At 49.4% G+C, this 21,476-nt stretch overlaps 1 protein-coding gene across 14 annotated transcripts in view; it reads right to left on the minus strand.

The window, feature by feature from the left end:
• Window positions 1–21,476, minus strand: part of ZNF618 (zinc finger protein 618) — a 147,725-nt gene that overhangs the window by 44,695 nt on the left and 81,554 nt on the right. For 7 of the 14 annotated variants that reach the window (XM_085239101.1, XM_085239099.1, XM_085239098.1 and 4 more), the window contains exons 4-6: window positions 18,837–18,932; window positions 16,207–16,284; window positions 8,529–8,567 (exon numbers count right to left, since the gene is read on the minus strand). In XM_085239101.1, coding sequence (XP_085095227.1) covers window positions 8,529–8,567; window positions 16,207–16,284; window positions 18,837–18,932 — 213 coding nt within the window. Of the gene's footprint in view, window positions 1–11; window positions 7,797–8,528; window positions 8,568–16,206; window positions 16,285–18,836; window positions 18,933–21,476 lie in introns of those variants that run through there. The other 7 variants (XM_085239109.1, XM_085239097.1, XM_085239103.1 and 4 more) reach the window with 5 other exon arrangements.

Here is a 21,476-nt window from a genome sequence, read left to right on the forward strand (position 1 = left end):
TGTCTGTATACCTTTTCTGTTGCTGAACTTCAGCCCACGCTGGAGCATGGAACGCGTATCACTTCCTGATGGAAGGGACAGTGTAATTCTATCTTCAGAAAAGCTCTCCTGGCATTTTCAGGACAAACTGATGGATGAATGGAACATGGGATTACTACAGCTCTTACCATTTCTATTAGAATAAATGTATTTTTCCTTCAAGTTTGTTGCCTAGGAATGGTGAAAGAGATTTGCTGCAATGTATTAACATTCAGATTTCTGTAAACATGGTCTATTTGCTCACAATCTGAGAAAGAGGGAGAAATTTTCTTTTCTTTCTTTCTTTCTCTTTTTTTTTAATAAGATCACATGAAATTCACAGATATATAGGAAAGTTGAAACCTTCTTTCTAAAACCTCAGTCTAAAACTACACAGAGAGCAACTGGTTCTACCCAGAGCTACAAGGCTGCAGACCACAGCCTCAGTTCCTTATTATTTTCATGACATCCTCCTCCTGCACAGGAATTTATCATTCTTGTTCTCAGACCGTTTGAAGATGAATGCATTCATCTACTCGTTAGGCAAATGGGAATCTAAAGAGACTTTACCTACTTAAAATGCAAACGCATTAAAAAATAAAATCCATTTTTATAGCTTTCCCCAAGGAGCAGGAGTATTATTAAATAAGAACACTGGAAAAATTAATCAAAGTTGTAAATGAGTAACTGCTGGCTGTGGCACGAGCACGTGGGTGTGCAACTCACACTGCATTCACGTCAGGCTGTACTGGTGCAAGGCATGAGGGGGCTTCACCACAGCAGTGACACTGCCCATTTTTCACTCTGTTATCTCTAAAGAGTTAAAGGAAATCCAGGGAGGCCTCATTGTGGCCTTCCAGTTCTTGAAGGAAGCAGATAAACAGGAGGGGGAACGGCTGTTTGTGAGGGTAGGTGGTGACAGGACAAGGAGAATGGTTTTAAACTGAGACAGGGGAGGTTTAGGTTGGATATTAGGAAGTTTTTCATACAGAGCGTGGTGAGGCACTGGAACAGGTTGCCCAAGGAGGCTGTGGATGCCCCATCCCTGCAGGCATTCAAGGCCAGGCTGGATGTGGCTCTGGGCAGCCTGGGCTGCTGGTTGGTGACCTGCACGCAGCAGGGGGTTGGAACTGGATGAGCACTGCGGGCCTTTGCAACCCAGGCCATTCTAGGATTCTAACAACAAAGGCTAAAATATACTATAAGGAAACATTAAGGCTGCAAATTTGAATATTTAAAACTAATGAAGACATGTAGATGGTCAGGGCTCTTCTCTAATCCGAAATTAACAGCAGCAAACTACTTACAAGTCCTTCCATCGCTGTTCAGAACGCTGAAATCTCCGTACCCTGCACATTAAGGGCTGTGGGCAGGGAAAGCCTCATTCTGAACACATTCATTTAATGGGGTGAAGTCACAACTTTTAAGATGTTTTTGCACATGTGAGGCATTAACACCACACCTCCCCAGCTAACGACTGCAAGGCACATTTCAGCCCACATCCTCACTCCTAACCTTTCACTGCTTTTCTAAACAAATTCCCTTTCAGCCTGAACTTTCTCACGCTTAGTCAGAGCCCAAAGGGAAATCTGTTTTTAAAAGATCAGGCCAATCTTTTATTTTATTTTATTTTCATTTACGGGGCTGTGAAATATTTTAAAAAAGAAATAAATTACTTTTCTTCCTCCAACTAAACAACGTCACACAGCAGAGACGCGCTCGCAGCCACCGTCCTGCACACAAGTGATGACTCCAAACACATTTGGCTAAGACACTGGAAAGAAAGCCACAGGTGAGTTTGCAGCCTGCAGCACCCACAGGCAGGGAGGGGAGCTGGCACTGCTCCCAGCACTGCAGTCAGTGCTATGTGCTGCACCCAGCCGGAGCACCAGCACCAGTGGGACACTGCTGGTCACAGCACAGATGCGGCCCATTCTCAAGCAGCTCAATCCCCAGCACCACCGACCTGATGAGAACCACAGCCGGCTTTCCAGGTGTCCAAGAGCACCACAAACCAAAAGCTATCCTGCTGCACCACAAGTACCCGATGCCTGAAGACCCGGCAATCAGAAATGGCTCGCACTTGGTACAGCACCTGCCAAGACGTGCAGCAATGCAGGTGCTGCAGCACGAGGCTTGCAGGCAGGCAGCTCTGCTGTGCCTCCAGTGTGCTCCCTCAGGGCCCAGCTCTGGGCCAGGGGCGGTGACAGCATTCAGTCAGCAACCCCAAACCCAAGGGACACAGTGCTGCACCCGTCAGCGCATCCATCTGCAGCTGGGGCACCTCTTCTGCAGCCACCTTGGTCCCTCTGCACTGCACAGGCACCTGACCTTAACAGCAGCTTTTAATCCTGTGACACCACAGCAGATGCTGTACATCACCTCCTTCCTTGCTGTTTCCTCTTGTGTGCCACTCAATGCACGTGCAAGGCATGTTGACCGGCATTCCATCCCCAGGCTGCACTGGAGGCCCTGGAGCTGAAACACTCCTAGCATTTCACATAGCAGTAAGATTTCCATCAGCTTCTAGCTTAATAGGTGAGAAGAGTGCAGCCCACCCACTCCTCAGACTCTCATTAAATGCCAGTTCTGAGCTGCAGAGATCCTGAAACCTGGACTGTATCAAAAACAACAACTCCTCTCATTTCCAGCTGTGCCGCCTTTCCTGGAGGAGAGATCTCAGTTTTTCTCTCCGTAGGACATGAACACCTGAGTAAGCCTTCCATTATAAAAGCTTTATACGCCCAATGCAGTAAAGCAGCACTCTTTAACAAGAAAAGCAATTCATAATACATCAAAAAGTTGCTCTAAGTTGGGAACTTTGGTCTGAAACATTTGGTAAACAGCATCACCTGCAAGACTGCACAAAAATTCTTTGCAAACAGGAGAAATGGGCTCCAACACAACAGACAGGTGCAAGGTAAAAAACCAGTCGTGTTATCTGGGTCAGTGCTGGGATCCATTGGATCTGGACCACGATTTCCCAGTCTATGGGGCTGTTCACAGGATGCATGAACACGTTGAGAAAACTGCTCCCATTTCTGCTAGCATTTAAGGAACAAATCAATGAGCTGCCAGGCACACGACGGTCTGGGTTTGCAGACAAGGTCTGCACACTGCATCTCCTGCATAGTGGGGTCCACTGAGCTGCACAGGAGTGACCTGCAGGCGGCAGAAGCACAAACATCTGCTTTTGAGAAACAGCTCAAAATCCAGCTTAGCCTCTTATCCAGCACTGCATGTAAACAAAAGTTGAGGATGGAGACAGAACAAGATTTGCCAGAAATGACCATTAGTGGTCTTCAAACCTGCAGTAATGTCACAGATTTGCCATAGCGACAAAGTGTGACACTGCCAGGAAGGAAAGCGAGGGAACTGTTTGAACGGAACTGTACGAGAGGAACTTTTCTTCCCTGTTACTTCCTGGCACTCTGCAGAGTACGTGGTTGGTGGCAGTGCCTGCACCACGGAGCAGCCTGCGTGCCTGGGAGCACCGCCCGCTTTTACATTACTGCACCTTGGGCATCAAGGCCCTCAAAAAAGCACATCAAACCACATCATCAGCGAGCTTGCCTGGACTCACACACACTGATCAGCACACCACAGATAAAATTCATGCTCTGCAAATCACTTCTTTCTGATTTTTCCCCACTTTTCACATCATCTCTATTAAAAATTCCAGGAAAGGTACAACTGTTCTCTATCAGTGTCACATCCACCTTGTGCTTGAACACCTCCAGAGACGGTGACTCCACCACTCCCTGGGCAGCCTGTTCCAGTACCCAAACACTTTTTGAGAAGAAATGTTTCCTACCTGAACCTCCCCTGGCACAATGTGAGGCCATCACCTCCTGTCCTGCCACTGTTACCTGGCAGCAGACACCAACTCCACTCACCACAACCTCCTTTCAGGAGCTGTAGAGAGCTGAGCTGAGCTGAGCTCCCCCCTGAGCTCCCCTTCCCACACTGACCCATCCCAGCTCCCTCAGCCGCTCCCCATCACACTTGTGCTCCAGACCCTCACAGCTCCAGGCCCATCTCCGCACCGCTCCAGGGCCTCCGTGTCCGCACTGCAGTGAGGGCCCAGCACTGAGCACAGCGCTGAGGTGCGGCCCCACCAGTGCCGTACAGAGGGACGATCCCCTCCTGCTCCTGCTGGCTGCGCTGCTGCTGACACGAGGCAGGATGCCGTGGGCCTTCCTGGCCACCTGGGCACACTGCTGGCTCGTCTGCTGCTGGATGTCAGCTCGCACCCACGGAGCTGTAGTGCACAGCACAGGGCTGTAGTGATGCCTGGGGTTGCTGTGACCGAAGTGCAGGATCTGGCACCTGGTCTCGTTAAAGGTCATCCCATTGGTCTCAGCCCATTGATCAGCCTGTCCAGATTCCTCTGCCAGGCCTTCCTATGCTCAGGCAGATCAGTGCTTCACCCCAACGTGACGTCACCTGCACCCTTACTGAGGGTGCACTCAGTTCCCTCCCTGATCACCAATTAATAAGTTAAACAGGGTCAGCCCCAATATTGATTTCTGATGTGCACCACTTGCAACCTGTCACCAGCTGGATTTAACTCCGTTCCCAAGCACACCCTGGGCCCAGCCATCCAGCCAGCTCTTCAATCAGCAAAGAGCACTGACCTGCCCAAGCCACGGGCTGCAGCTTCTCCAGGAAAATGCTATGGGAGACACAGTTAAAGGCTTTACTGAAGGCTAGGTAGACTGTATCCACAGCCCTTCCCACCCCCACTAGGTGAGTCACCCAGTCATAGAAGATCAGGTCAGTCAGGCAGGACCCACGTTTCCTGAGCCCATGCTGCCCGATCCCCTGGTTGACCTGCACATGCTGCATGAGCACACTCAAGATGATCTGCACCATGACCTTCTCTGACACTGAGGTCCAGCTGACATCCTGCTTTTCCCTGGATCCTCATTCCAACTCTTCTTGTAGCTGGGTGTCACACTGTCCAGTCTCCATTCATCTGGGACTGCTGATAAATGATGGGAAGTGGCTCAGCAATCACTAAGCAATCACTTAGCAGTCACTGATTCAACAATGGTCACAGCCTAACTCTTGTCCCTAAGATGTGAAATGTGCACTGAAGGCAACCTGCAAAGCACCTCCTCACACCCAAGGTGATGCTGCTTGTAGCCACACTGCTGGCACCATCCCTGCTGGGAAGGGTTTGGGGACCTCTGCTTGCCATGGTTTTATTTAGCTATCTCTCAAGTTGCCAAGAATTTCCCATGGTATGTGAGCAGCAGGAGGGAGACTGTTTTTACAAAGTTTCAAACTGCCTTAAACATGAATGGAATTTCCATGGAGAATGATGGTGCAGTACAAACACCTTCCTCCCGAGGTCTTTGAAAAATCTGGAGCAAATAACACAGACATGAAAACATCTCAGAAATGACTGCCAGACCCTTCCATGGGGTCAGTCAAACTCGTCATCCTTGTCCAGGAAGAAATATCAAAGGCGGCTTTCTTTACAAAACCTCTCTCCTCTCTTCTTCCCTATCAGTCAAATTTGGTGGCAGCTCAACAAGTCTCTTTATTAACACATTAGCACTGTGGGTTGTATTGTTTTCTTCTCTCTACATGTGGGAATTCTGGTCTTGGACCTTGAGCCAAGGCTAAAAAGAAGCTCCCAAAGTCATGCAAACGTGTCCCCAAGAGCACTCTCTCTCCTCAGTACCACAGATCTCTGGCAAGAATGGGTCCAAATAAGAAAAGTGAGTCCCAGAGAAAATCTATAGACTAAAAACCCCAACGGCTGCACATAACCAACAGCTTTTCTTCGCGGGAGTGTTCTAAGCACCTTCCCACCTGGAAAGTCTAAGCACCAGCATCTCCTCTTTAAGCAGCAAACACAGAACTGGTCTCAGCTGTGGCCCTGCTCACTCCATAGCTTCCATCTTCCCAGAGCAGCCAGCCCAGTCTGCAGCAGCCTGCTCCTCCTGCAGCCCTCCAGCCCCCTGCATAAACCCACCACCATCCACCAGACCAAGCACAGCTCACAAACCCAGCACAGCAGGGTGGGGATGGTGCTTCCCAAGAGCAAAGAGCTCTCCCTGCCCTTGGGGTATACCAGTGCAGCACAGCACAGCTGACTGCCACCACAGCTCCACACAACCACATGCTGTGCTCTGCAGACTGGAGATGTGTCCCCACTGCACCCAAATTCCTTAGGTGTCCACTGTGGCTGGAACAGCTGCCTCCAAAAAAGTCACCCTGGGGAAAACGTGAACATCTCTCAAAAACCTGCAGTTTGAGTTACCTGAACCACTGCCAAGGATCTGCTGCTGGACAAGGGGGATCCTCTTCAGTATCAGTTTTGGATGGATGCAGTCTATGCCCCAAAGACCCATGGAGAAGCACATTACAGAGAACAAGATCCTGCCTTAACTGTTAAATACTAAGAAATTTTGGAAAAAGACAGCAAAGCTCGCTTGCAGAGCCTAAGAATCTAGAAGTTCCCGACAAGATCAAAATAGCAAGGGAAGGTTTGAACAATGCAGATGTCTGTAATAGAAAGGGTGTAAACAGCCAAATTGAGTTGCAGAGGAATGGCACTGGAGCAGCAGGAAAAACAAAAATAGCAGGAAAGGAAAGATAAATAAAAAATTCCTAAAATATATGAGGAGCAAACGAAACAAGGAAACAAGAGGACCATTGAGTCAAAGAAGAGCCATGTAGAGGCAAGAAGGCAAGGCCAGGGACTGAATCCAGCCCCAGAGCAGAGGGTGTAGGGAGGAAAGACGACAGCTGAATTATTTCAAGGAGGGAAAGGGGAAGGTGACTTCGTCAGGAAACCATCTGCAGGTAGGAACAGCAGCGCTGGCTGAGCAGTTCCACATTAAAGCTGTAAGAGAGGCGACACACAGCGGCTCTTCCGCAGAGGTGGGCAATGGCACCACTCACCATTTCCCTGCTCTGGTGGCCTGCTCTTGCCCGCAACTCTGTGTGAGACTATTTTGGGAGGGAAACAAGTGTGTCTGCTTACAATGGGCCCAGTATCTCCTGCACTGGGGACAGCAGGGGTCGTACCGCCCCGAGGAAAGATGGAAGGCAGCCATCTGCAGCTACCAAGGCTGCTGCTCTGACCCTGCTCAGAGATCAGCTTCTTGCTCCTGCCCTCTCTCAGGGATTTTTCACACCCTTGACTTCCTATTCCTTGAGCTGCAGACAGCGGCCACAACAGAAGAGGCAGGTATTGGTCACAGATGCCCTCCTATGGCTCAGATGGTGCGGGGTCTATTCACATAGCAGGGGCACAAACCTCACTCTTTTCCCCTTTGTTTTGCCCTCTGTTTCTCAGCCAAAAGCACTCCCTTGCCAAGCAAGAAGAGAAAAAGTTGACTTACAGAAAAAAAAACATGCAAAGCCCAGACAGAAAGGATGCTTATAATGCCCAAACAAACATGCCCAGGATATACACAGCTCCGTGCCAAAATCCAAAGCAAGTGAGCATGAGATGAGCCTGGAAAGGCTCAGGTAAGAGAAACACCAGTGGGCAGCACAGCAGCTACTGAGTGAGAGACAACAGAGCAGCAAAGCCTGCGAAGCAGCCTCCAGTCTGTGCCTGGAGCTGCAGAGCCATGTCACTGGGTGAGCTGAGAGGGCCCATCTGCAGAGCCCTTCTCATGGGCAGCTGCTGCTGTGTGGCTGCTGGGCTGCACGGCTGTCCTGCAGGCAGCCCCATCTCTCCTGCCTTCACGTCCCACAGGACGGCCCTGAGAAACAGGCAGCAGTTTAATCAAGGTGGAACGACTGCGCTCATTAATTGTTTCTGCTCTTTACTATTAGCTGACTTGTTTTTCACCCAGCCGGGCTCAGCTTGGTGCCTCTGTACCCACTCAGGTTGCTCACTTACCTTACAACGAAACCCGCAGCTCCCATCCGGCGGGAACACAGACCCGCGGGCTGCTCACCGCTGTCTGACCCAGCAGGGTCTGCGCCCGCGCCCGCTCACCCGGCGCCTGAACCGCTCATACGAAAGCCTCCCAGGATGGAGCAGGCACGACCTCTGACATTCCCCACAGCTCGGGGAAGGTTTTTCCTCTCACACACCGCCTGTCCCTCTCCTGCCCGCTCCCCCCCACGCCCCGCGCTTTGCTCTGCGCTCCCGACGCCTCCAGGTCCCCGCTCCACCACCGCCTTTCCTCAGCGAAACCGAGGGGTTCAGGTTCAAAAACCCTACAGCAAGCCTGGATCCGGGCCGCCTGGAGGCCGCGTGACGGGCGGGGGGCCGAGGCTGTGCGGCGGGGCCCGTTCGCTCAGCGCTCCCCGAAGGCGCGCGGCGCGGCCGCCCCCTCTCGCCTGCCCTCCCGCCCGCCGCCATGTCCGCGGCGCGGGGCTCCCCCTGCCGGCCGAACCCGGCGCCGCAGCTGCGGGAAGGGCCCGCGGGGCCCTCGGCCTCCGCCCCGGCTCCCGCGAGGGCAGAACGCCCGCGGCGCTCGCACACGGCAGGCCCCGCTCCCCCCTTCCACACACACGGCGCCGTGAGTACTTACTGCCTTGTGAGGCTCCTTCACCTGAGGCAGCTTCAGTGTCTGCAAAGAGAAAGAGCTGCACTTAGATCTGACAGCGGACTCTGCCCCGCGTCCGACGCCTGCATCGCTGTCCCGCACGGGGCTGTGCAAGGGATCCCCGCGCCCAGCACTGCGCTGCAGGGAGCGCCCGGCGGGCTCAGACCGGCCGCCTCCGCGCCCAGCCGGGCAGCAGCTCCTCCACAGCCCTCGCGGGTCCCGCTGCACCCCGCGCTCCGTCATCCTGCCCGTCCCAGGCACAGCAGGGCCGCACGTCACGGGGCTCAGGGACCGACTGACTCGTCTCACGGTGCTGCTCACGGTGTGCCTCTGTAATTAATGCTGAAGGAAATCCTCGTGCATTTCTGGGCAGCCTGGTCTGGTGGTTGGCGACCCTGCACACAGCAGGGGGTCGAAACTAGATGGTCATTGTGGTCCTTTTCAACCCAGGCCATTCTGTGATTCTATGAAAGCAAGACATCAGCGCTGTGCCCAGCCCAGCTCCCATGGGAGGCACACGGCCCGGGCTGCTGCCACCTCCCCAGGGACTGTGCCCCCGCTGCAACAGCAGCACAGCCTATGCCAGGGATGGGCCACAGCCACAGGAAGCCCCCCGGGGCCGTTCCATCCCGGCTTGCTATGAAAGCATGGGAGAATTCTCCCTCTGCTCTAACACAGCGCCAGCAGCACACAGCAAAGATTACATTCAAGCCCTGAATAAACACAATGGGCAAAGCTGCAAGCTGGAAAACAAAACCCAGTGTTACAAGCCAAGGGTTGTAAATGATGAGGACTTCCAAGCCATTTTGAAGTGTTTCATATTCATCCTAAGCTGCAGATACTGCATGTTATCTAATAAGAGAACCGCGTTTCCAAATATTCCGTGTGTCTCTTGGAACCATGCTCACATTGCTCTGAAAGCCAAAGCTGCGGAATGGCACAGCATTTGTAAATTTAAAATTTGCAACCTTAAGTAATAAACAGTTTGCATTTAATTTCTTTCTTGTTTTTTGAAAAGAAAAAAAATAAATTCCTGAGTGTTTGTGAATTTGTACATTTCTTCCTGGCTAACCTGCCCGATGTGATCACTTTTCTAGGCAGTGAGATTAAACAGAATGCAATTAATTTGGCACAACTTAATAAACAGTGGGGCCAGATTAAAAAACCTCACAAGTCCAACCCCTGCATTTTTCCACAGCTGCTACTTGCTTGAATTCCCCCCGTCACTTCAGGGAACAGATCGCTGTGGCACAATGGGGTTCTGCAAAATACTGTCCCAGTGCTCACAGGCAACGACGTGAATTAACCACAAAAGATACAAGCTATGCGTGCACCAGGCCATTTCTGTCATTTAAATCGCTTTTAAAAACAGTTAAACGTAACAAGCGACATATCGAGCAACACGCAAAGGTTTAAGGAGCAGCCCTGTCTGAACTGTGTTAAGAAATGCTGTTACTCTTAGTCATAAGATAAAGTCTTCCTGAATAAAATAAAATAAAGAAAAAACCTTAAAAATCCCCTACCAGCCCATTCTAAATCACCTTTGGGCTCAGACCAAGTAATTACAGCTTTAAACAAAAGAGCGAATTCTGAGAAAGCTGAAACATTGTGAGATCAGCAGGAAAGCTGGAAAGCAAGAATGTTAACTCCTGTGTCCCAAGAAACTTTCTGCATCTCGTATTAAAATCTGCTGCAGAGCTGGAAACACGCAGTTAAAAATAGGGCGCCTGGGCACAGGGGGCAAACGTCTCCCCAGATATGGCACGGCTTTTCAGCAGCAGGTAACCGTGCAGGTGAAACCCAGGTTTCTTCAGAACAAAAACACCATCTCTACTCAAGATCAGTCATTTCTTCATTAATTTTCTGCTCTCATCTCTCAGAACTGCTCCAACTCAGACTCCACACACAGGCAGACTGGAAGAACACTCACAGCGGAATGAGACATCTTCCTCGTCATATTCTGGGAACTGAGCAGAAACCCTTCCCATAAAATATCAATGCGAGACTCCGGAAGCTCTGAGAAGTTCTCAGACCATTGGAATGAACGTCATCTAAAGACACCAACCGTACTGCGGTGCGCACAGCCCAGATTACAGCAACCAGATTACATCACTAAATAATGAGGAGAAACAACCCAAGCAAAATCATCATTTAGCCCAGGAATGCTCATCTGGAAATAGAGAGCTTCCACCCATTATCAGAGGAAGGCGATGCATCCTGCAAGGGTTAACCTCCAGCCTCGCTATTTTCCTTCACTTGCTTTCTGAAGAATCCTCTGCTGGGTAAAAATTTCACTTGTTTGGCCTCAGCCTAGACATTCTTAAATTTACTTTTTTTTTTTTTTTTAAAGCCTAATAAGTAATTTCAGCCATTTTTGAGTTACCTAGAAGTGAAGTAACTTTCTTGACTCAAAACATGGCAATGTTTCGCTGCTCGTATTGTTCTAACCTGACCAAACGGTACAAAACGAAACTTCTGAGCTCACTAATTCCTGAAGAGACTCCAAACCTCCTAATGACTTGAAAAGCCCCACGCAGCTCAACAGAAAGCACTGTACATGTCTAAGGCCGGCCTTCCCATAGGCAAAGCCGCAGTGTTTGCCCTGGATGGTTCCTACAGCACAGGCAGAATCTGCAGCTCCAGCTCTGCAGCAGCAGAGGAGCAGAGCAGCTCACAAAGGAGCCATTCAGCTCAAGAAGGCAACTTGTTGGGTTTGTTTTCCAGTTGTGCATTTGGGGAGGCACGGGGTAAGGAACACAGCTTTTTCATTTCTTTCTAGGTAGCCCAATTGTGAGGATGTTTCTAACTCGGCAGAAAGCTGTGCGTGGGGTTCCAACACCTGCATCTGGGCTCTGAGAGCAAAGCAGAGTGGGAGCTCACCCCAGCAAGCCAGTGCTTCCCCAGCAAGAGATCTCCCCATCCTGGGCACTGCAAAGTGCCAGGAGAATAACCGCTGCCTGAGCTCCTCCAGCCACGCTGAGCACCACAGGGAATGCTCAACGAACCAAGAGAATGCCACTTATCCAATAAGAAACCACCCATTCCTGAAGACAGACAACAAAAACCAAATCAGCCTGAAGAAAGGAAGTCACCTCCAGCACAGCTTCTCTGCCATGGAGACTCAGAGGTGCACATATAAAAAAATCCAGGCAATTTCTCTTGAAAACGATTGCTATAATGAAGAACATGATTTCTGATCTTTAGAGTTGTCACCAGAGTGAGGGTCTGAATGTGGAACTGAGCAGCTCAAAGGAGGCATGAAATCTGGGTCTTGCAAAGCAAGGAGCTGACGAGTAAGGACAAGAAGGGAAAGGGCGAAAGACCTCACGCCTGCAGCAGCCACAACCCCCCAGCTCCCCTGCTACAGCTCCTACCTGGACAGCAGGCAGTGCCCAACTGAGCTCAGAAATATCCCAGTGCAAAGCAGGGGCAATGTGGGACCTTCACATTTCCCCTCCTGGGGACAGAATTTGTGCCACTGACTGAGGACTGGCTATAGGAATGCTTTTTCATTTGTTCTGCCCCGAAGTAATTGTACTGATCAGATCTGGACCACCCTCGTCTCCCATGACAAGAAGTAGGCATCGATCACCATCTCTGCCCATCTGCAGGAGCAACCCACAGCTTCCCAAGTCCTGTCAGCGACACAGGAACAGCACAAGAAAGGAAAAACCGGCAAAGCTTTTCAAGGGGTAACAGGTATCCTTCAGTAAATAACCCAAAGGAGGTACTTCTGCTAGAGGAACCAAAAAACCCCTGGAAGAAAGCAGCTGAGGAGAGGAAAAGTAACTCTAGCTACTCTGACACAGGGCTGGCGAGCTGACCTGTGTCATCAAACCCTCAGGTAACTGATGGGTGGCTGCAGTGATGCTCACAGCAAGTATCAGACAAAGAGGGAATGCCACGTCCTGCTCTTGGTCCTTCCTTGCCCAGCCAAGAAGAAATGATGGAAGGAACCTTCTGGCAGCTGCTAATTGCAGGTAAGAGGCCAACGGAGCTCAAATTGCAGTGCCTTGGGGACAAGCAGACCCAGAAGAGCTGCCCTGCCAGTGCTTCAGGGCTTCAGCCAAGACATGGACTGCAGATTCACAGGAAGAACATGCAGAATGAAGCACAACACCCTCAGTGTATGATCAACCAGGTTATCTCATGTTTGTTATGGTGGTCAATACATAAAACCTTAGATATGCATCTTTTCACCAGAAGTCTGCAGTCTTATGCTATTTCCAGCATTGTTGGTACAGCTCAGTGTCTGATTCTCACTGGATAACAGGACACAGGGCCTTGCTCTATATAAGCTTCTTTTTTTTTCCAGTACACATTATGTGCACATTCAGTGGTGTGTTGTTTCTCTGCATTCAGGTACACTTCTGCAGTGCTTTACCAGCCAGCTCAGGCTCTGCTTCTGGAAGAATCACATTTGCAGAGTTGAATCAAGCTTTCAATTTGATTTCTTGTTGACTGCTGTACAAGAATAAATATCTCATTTTGATTTTCATTGTTTTAGGGCAATTTAAATGCACTTTAAATGTTACTACTGCATGCATCAATTTACAGCAGCATAAAACAACACTTTATAAGTTTCAGAAATACAACTTGTGCTTCTCCACTGCTGACATGAAAATTACAAATGAATTTCCACACAGAAAATTTTGAAAATTTCCATCTTCTATAGCTACACATTAAAAAGACTTTGAAAGCAAAAGGCAAAATGATGTCTTCACCGAGTTCATAAGAAATCTATGGATATCAATTTGATGAGTGCATGTTGATGCACCCAGACCATATGATGCACAGCCTAATTTCACAATCAATATAAATAAACATATAATTTCACAATCAATATAAATAAACATATAAATCCAAATAAATTGAACCACACAACAGGAGGTGACCTCATAGCAATACAGCCCCTACAAATTCCTGTTGAAGTAAGGACCCCATGGTACTTGGTGGAAAGAAGTGAAATAAAAGCAATTCATGCCTCAAATCTAAATACTGCAATTGTTATTGCAAAATTATTGCAGTGCTGTGGAACGACAGTAAAGTCCTCTGTATGAATACATCACAGAATAACAGACTCACAGGATGGTTGGGTTGAAGGGCCCTCACGGCCCCCATCCCCACCCCTGCCGTGGGCTGGCTGCCCCCCCAGCTCAGGATGCCCAGGGCCCATCCATGGCCTGGGGCACCTCCAGGGATGGGGCAGCACAGCTCTGGGCAGCACTGCTGGAGCCTCACCCCCCTCTGAGGAAAGGATTTCCTCCCAGCATCTAATCTAAGTGTACTCTCTTTAGTATGAAACTGCTGCCCTTTGTCCTATCACTGCAAGCCCTGGTAGAGTCCTTCCCATCCTTCCTGTAGCCCCACGTAAGTACTGGAAGGCTGCAATGAGGTGAGATTCTCTTCTCTAGTCTCAATCAGCCCTGCCCTCAGCCTGTCTCCACAGAGTGCTCCAGACTTCTGAGCATCTTCACAGACTCCTCTGCTTCAGCATGTCCATATCCTTCTCGTGCTGGGGGCTGCAGAGCTGAGTGCAGCACTGCATGTGAGATCACATGAGAGCAGAGCAGAGGGGACCCTCTCCTCTCTCGCCCTGCTGCCCGTGCTGCTTTTGATGTCATCCAGCACACAGCTGGCTCTCTGAGCTGCAAGCACACATTGCTGGCTCACATTCAGCTTTTCATTCATCAGAAACCCCAAGCCCTTCTCTGCAGGGCAGCTGTCGAACCCAGCCACTGCCCAGCCTGTGCTGCAGACCTTGCACCTGACCTTGTTGAACTTCACGTGTTTGCACAGGCCCTCCTCTTCCACCTTTCCAGATCTCTCTGGCAACCCAATTCCTCATCCATCAGGTAGTCCATCTCTCCAGTTCAGATGTGTGTGTGGGACCATACCAAAGGCTTTGGGTGAGTCCAAGCAGATGCTAGTTACACTCTCCTTGTCCACCAATGCTGTCACTGTGTCACAGAATGCCACCACCTCTGTCAGGCAAAACTACGTGCCCTCAGTGAGGCTATGTTAGATGTCTCCACTAACCACCTTGTTCTTCACGTGCATTAATATGCTTTCCAGGAGGATCTGCTCCAGCATCTTACATGGCACAGAGGTGAGGCTGACCAGTCTGCAGTCCCCTTTGTCCTCCTCCTTACCCTTTTAAAAATGGGGGTTCTGGTTCTCCTTTTCCATTCACTGGGGGCTTCACCTGACTGCCATGACTTTTCAAAGGTGATGGAGAGTGCAATAGCAACTTCATCCAGCAGTTCCCTCAGGACCCTAGGATGCATCCCATTGGGTCACACAGACTTCTGCACATTCAGGTTCCTTTGATGGTATCAAACCTGATCTTCTCCCACCGTATGTGGGACAGTTGCTGCTCGCTATTATTTTATGGATTTTTTTCTTCAACTGCTGAGCTCCTTTGCAGCAGTATTTAAAGGACTTCTAGGAATTTTCTTGGTATTTAGAAAGAAAAACCAGTGTTAAAAAACAATTCTGCATGTATCTAAGGATACAGAAGAAGCTCTATGGTGTTAAACAGCACACAAGGACTACGCAACCAAGCAATTAAAGGATGTATTATGTGATGGAACACTGACAAGTCATGGGTGCATGTTCACTTTTCAGCTGCACAGTTGCTGACTTCTGAGAGTTTAAACATACCAAATGTAATACTTAGCATTGATTATTCCTGGATTTACAGTTTTCACTGGGAGATCCCCTTGCACTCCTTCAGACATTCCAGTCAGTCGTTTAATGGAAGACCAAATGCAGTGATATTGCTAGTGACAACTGAGGGGTTAACACAGATGCTCCTACAAATCTGACACACACACACACACACTGCTCAACTCAGGTGAAAGAAAATACAAACACTGAAAAGTTCCTGATGTAGCTGCAAGTGCCTACAAAACAGTCAAGCAAAACTTTCCCACCTCTGCAATTAAGTAACTTGAGATTGGCCAGGCTTACAGAGATTTAGAATAAAATAAAAATCACTTCTGACTGAGCATAAGACATTTCATGCAAACAACACATTTGGAAAACGACCTCAGCAAGAGCACAGGGGTGATTTCAAGCATCATTTTGATGCGTACATGAAAACACAGGGGCATCACCATTGCCTATACAAAGCGAGATACCCAACTTGGCAACCTGTGCTATGGGCATCCAGAAACAGCAACCGAATCAGCACCTCATGTGTTTTACCACGTGTAATCCTCTTTTATAAATAAAAGCAACCCTCTGAGCCTGTATGAACATCCTGAAGTCCTGAAGTTTGCTTCGGACTGTCACCGTCCTCCACTCACGCACTGCAGGGATGGACCAGAACACCTCAGGCAGATGCCCACCCTTGGGGCTGGCATGAGACTTTGTCTGCTGGGAGAGCCTTGTGATCTGCAGCTCTGCCAGCACACAGCACTGCCCCAAAGAGCCCCATGCAGTAAAAACTATGGCTACCCCAGTGCTCCCAGCACAGCAGCTGATCACAATTTCACTGCTGGAGCGTAAAGCCGCAGAGTTCAGCCAGTCACCAAGCTCAGCCTACGCACAGGCCACCCAACAGAGAAGCAAAGAGCAACCTTCAAGGTCTACTCAAAAACACTCCCTGAGCCTCAGTGTTACCCCAGGATTCCCAAATATTTGAGCAGGAGAGAGATACCTCTATGCGCTCGCACATGGGTCTGGAAACAGTTGTAATACTTGTATTTCTTCCCACATATTCCACACTCATAAGACCCTGAAAAACAAGACAGAAAGGTATACATCACCACATTAGATCAGGAAAAACAGCCTCACAATTTACTTATCCATAAACCAGGGACAAAAGAATGCAGTTTGCAGTAAAGTAATTTCTGGAAGGTTCATGGAGATAAGTGCAGGAAATCACTATCCCAGACTCGATTCTTTTTTCAGCCTTATTTAAGATTCCATGGCATATTACCCCGAACTTACATTTTCAGTATAACTTTATAAATTTGCTAACATGAAAGGACCTCTCTCAAAATAGCACGACTTATAATTTTATAATAATGACTAATATTTCCTATGGACAGAAATAACCTTGAATTACTTTTCAGTAAGTTCCTAGTATATGGGAAAAAGAGCTTTCCGACTGAAAAAAGCAGGCAGTATGTTATCTTCAGGCAAGCAGTTTTCAAAATTTCTCAAGAAATGTACAATGCACAAATTTCTCAGGAAACCCATAGAGATTTGGTAAATATCCACCCAGAGGAAACCAAATAGATACAAATAGAACTTCTGACCTTTTTAAGGAAAATCACATGACCACAACAGTCTCTCTTCTCAATTTGTGTATCTAATTCAAGAAAACACACATCTGCAAACAGTCATTTGAAATGAAACCAGAGGAACAGAGCTGGGAGAATCATTTGTAATGATGAAATCATGCAATGAATTCTGCCTCTTCTGTTTATCGGACAGGCAGACACAAATTTCCTCAGATTTATCATTTAAGACAAGCCAACTTTCTTGGCAAACAGGTTATATAAATCAGCCTCTCAAGCTCTCACTTGCAAAATGTGTTGCATTTGTCAGCTGTCCATCAGTGGGCAAGAAACCGATCCTGCATGTCCTCACCCACAGAGCAAGGCAGCACCTACTGCAAGAGGAGGTGGGACAAAGGAGGGCTGAGTTACTGCTCACTATGAGCAGAGCTTCCTTCCCATGGACACGCATGCAACCCCAGAACAGCCTTTTCCTGACCATGGGAAACAGCAAAACTCAGAGACGAGCCACAAATGAGAACACAACATTCACGCACACATCCAAACAAACGCTCCCAAGCATCATCTCACAGCAGTACTTACCAGTGCCACTCAAGACAAAAGAACAAAATCAAGAGTCTTTTTTGAACACACTACACTCACATTCTTTTTTTCCCACGTCCCGTTGCTTACAGCTTGGGAAGAAAACAACCCTCCTTCCATCTCAGAGCAGCACAGAATTTCCTGTCCAGCATGCTAGCATCACTTCAGACTGTCCTTTGAGCTTAAGAGGATACTCTGTCAGTGATGCTGAAACAGGCAACTGGCTACAGCCCGATACACAGGAGTACACATCTGACAAAATACTCCACCACACCCCTACTGCAGCCAGCTCACTATCTCTCAACTGCTCCACAGCCTCTTATTTATCACAGCCAGCTGCATTTCATGCATACAGATACACTTGGATGGGACAGTCATCCACACTGGTCACTCCACAAGGGTTTTCCTGAGTAAAATCCAGGATATCAGCAAGTCAACAGCATCTGCCAGACCTATCTTCCATGCCTGAAGACTGATGATGTTAACCATCAACCTTCACAGTTCTCTTCTGCAAACTGTCCCAGCTGGAGCCCCAAAGTAAGTGCAGCCAGAAGATGAGCACACTGCTCTCACTTAGGCCCTACCAATCCTTAATTCTGCACAATAGCTGAGGTTCAGCTGTACCAACAGCAAAATGAGACTTGCACCCACCTGCAGCCCTAAAGCAGCACTGTGCACATACAGAGCACTGGAAAAAAAAAAGATAAAAAGCAGCGAGGGGCTCTAGGCTGACTTTTTTTTCCCTGCGTTTCTTGTATTCCTCCCTTCCTCTGCAGATGGTCTACAGCACACACATGCATTTGCTTGTGCAGAAGTTCTTCTAGAAAATATAACCCCATACAAGTGACTGCAGTGCTCTCCCTCCCTGGCACAAACCGAACTGCACAAGGGACTCTGCCTGGGAAGCAAGGACAGGAGGTGGCCCAGCATGTCCCACGGCCACATATCATCCCCCCATAAATACCCAGGTCTCAGGTGCAGTGTGGGGAAAGCTGCAGTCAGCTCCTCCAGAGGACCTCTCCCCACCTCCTGCATGCAGATGGCAGAGCAGGATGATCCACGTGGGGACAGGGAGACAATCCAGCAGCCCACCCAGGAAGAGGCAGAGGCACAGGTCCCAGCATGAGAGAAAGGAGGGACGATTTGCCACAATAACACGTTAGAGTGAAGGTAAAGCAAAGGAAAAGGCATCACTTGGTAAAGTCTTACAGAGAACATGTCTGTGTTGCCTTTGACACTTCCTCTGCAGTCACGGTTTGTCGTGGACTCTGCCAGCTTTGGAATGTCATGCAGGTTAAAGCTGTTTGCAGAAGTGGAGATGGGGAAAGATTTGGGTTAGTTGGTGCATTCAGCTTGGCCAGGCTCCTACTGAGCCTTGCAGCTGGAATTTGGGCACACACCCGGTGCGTTCAGAGCCTTCTCCTGCTCCCTGATTAGACTTTCACACCCTTCCATCACATACCAGCCGTGTATCTCAATGCATGGTCAAAAATCCAGGTCCCTGAATATCGATTTCGTGTATATCCAACGGGAGAGCCACGTTCCACTGCTTTTCCATCTACATTGTGCAAAAAAAATAAATCAGAAAGGAGCCCTTAAAGTGAATGTACTTCCAAAGGATAAGGATGGCTGATGCCTATCAAAAATTTCGGAGACCCATCTGTCCCCGTGGCTTGGCAACGAACTGTCAGAGGCTGCACAGAGGTTAAGGTTTTTGCAGCACTGTTTTGTGGGGTTTAACCAGAGAGAATCCAAAGTGCTCAGGAATTACATGCCCTGAGCAGCTCAACAAGTGAGAGATCAGTGTCGTGGCACAAATCAAGCATATGTATGTACTCCCAAAGCAGAAGGATTGACTCTTTGTCTCAGAAATGTTTCTGATTTTATGTATTACTTGAAAAATCCTCTCCAAAATACTTCTTGTAAAGCAGGGACCATGCCGAGAGTTTCAACAGCCTTGTATAAAGCTTCTCCTCATCATCTCACAGGTAACTGCAAACAGCCCTCCAAAGCACCACTGCTGAGGTATCCCCAACGTTACACAGTGACCCAACACCAGGCCAGCAGCCCACCCCGTTCTCTTGATTTGAAACGCCAGTACTGTTTAATTTTCCTCTCCAATTTATACGGCTCTGAGGTGAACTTCTCAGCCTCCCTGCCCTCCCAGCCCTGCCAAATGCTGATGTGCTGGAGCTATTTGAATGGCCCTGGCCGAGGTCAGCACGTGGAGCTAGGAAGAGCATGACAGGAAGGGAGGAGCAGGGCTGCTGACTGGGCTGGGAGCAGAAAGGTGGAGGCACAGGGCCTCGGCCTGCCATGGGGAGCAGAGGGCCCAGCTGGCTTCCTTTGCTTGGGGTGCCCCAGGTGGGAACTCATGTGGCGTGTGAGATTTCTGTGGAAAAGCAGATGAAAAGCAAGCAATCCAAAAGCACAAACATCAGCACTGTGCCTTCAGCCAGGCTGTGAGCCTCTTGTGCAGCCACCACAAACCTTGGAACAGAGACTGCAGTAGTGCAGAGCTCAGGGAGAGACACGGGACCCTGCAGCCAGGCAGGAGATGGATGCACGAGGCCTAAGTTGATCAGAACACTGCAAGAGAGCAGCAGCAGCTGTGCAGGAAATCCCCGTTATAAAGTCCTGGTAGGAGCAGACAAAACCATGAAGGCAGCAGAGGCCTGCAGGAGATGTGCAGCTCAAAACAAAGGCACAAACCCTGCAACGCACGATGCAGTGCAGCCCCAGCACTGAGCCCCCAGGGAAGCTGCTGTCACCCAGAGCCACTTGTGCTCGGCTGCCTGTCCTCACAGCACCACGAGGACACGGCCTGGGGGGCACTTCCAGGGGATGGAGGGGTTGTGTTTACCTCTGACTCTCTGCTTCATCCTACGCCATGAATTTCTATCAAAAATAACCATTTTCAACACCTCAACTCTCAGTTTCCCCAATGAAACGATGGACAATCCTACCAAAGTGCTGCCCTTCTGCACGGCTGAAGCGATTTCGACCCAGGACTACCAGATCACATCACAACAACTGCTGCAGAGCCTTTGCTTGGCAGCGGGGAACCCCAGCATCCTCAGCTGTGATCTCGGGCTGCCCGTGAGCAGCAGCCAAAATCACCAGCAAAGCAGCAGGCATGGGACATTTCTCCTTTGAGCTCCACAGATGTCTGTGGCCGTGGAAATAGTGCCTGTCTGCGGTTTCTTTGGGGGATGGAAGGACCAGAAGAATTGACTGGGAGCCAGCTCCAAGGAACTGATATCTGGGCACCAGGGTCGGTCAACACAGAGCACAAGTATTTGGTGGCCAAACAGAAAAGTTATTCAGAGTCACTTCCCCAACAGACGAGAATTATGTGAAGGGCTGAATGCATGGGGGCACTTAGGAGGCTCCACAAAGGGATCGGCTGCTGACTGCCAATGGCCTCAGGACCAAGTTGCCTTTAAAGAAGCCCAGCGTGAGGCTATAAAATAACAAATATGACAAACACTTCATTTCAAGAAGCACTTCCAAAGAGTAGTTCTCCAGTTTACTTTCTGGGGCTTTCAACCACCACTTGCTAACCAGTAAATAATCCCCCATCCCTCTCCCCATAGGGAGGGAAATCATGCCCCCCTCACCCCAGCCCATCCCCATGACCATCAGTCAGGGCGTGTTGTGTGCATCCAGACTAGCCAACAGCAAAAACCCACTCCCTGCTTTGTACAACCTCAGCTGAAAACCACATCCTCTGAGGACACCACCTGCAGAGCCCAGCCAGCAGCATGGGGATGAGGTTTGACAGACGCCCAGCTCCATGCAGCTGGGAGAGAAGCTCCTGCTGCCTCTGCTAAGTGGCCTGGGGCACTGGGAACACTCCTGTGCTTCAGGGTTGCCCATCAGGCTTCAGCTTCTCAAGAGCTGTGAAGGCACAAAAAGATCTGAAAGTACACAGAGTATTCCCTCCACATTAGAAGACTTCTAAGCTGGAGCCAGTTACAGGCTTCTTAGGCCTTCCTTGAAGTTGATCCTGCATAACCAGCAGCGACCTCCTGCTCTTCCATTCTGAACAGCTGTCCTACTGGAAAAGGGAAGACAAGGACAAGGATTCTCACAAGACAAT

Source organism: Meleagris gallopavo, chromosome 19 (assembly GCF_905368555.1).
Source record: "Meleagris gallopavo chromosome 19, MGAL_WU_HG_1.1, whole genome shotgun sequence".
NCBI classification, from domain to species: Eukaryota; Metazoa; Chordata; class Aves; order Galliformes; family Phasianidae; genus Meleagris; species Meleagris gallopavo.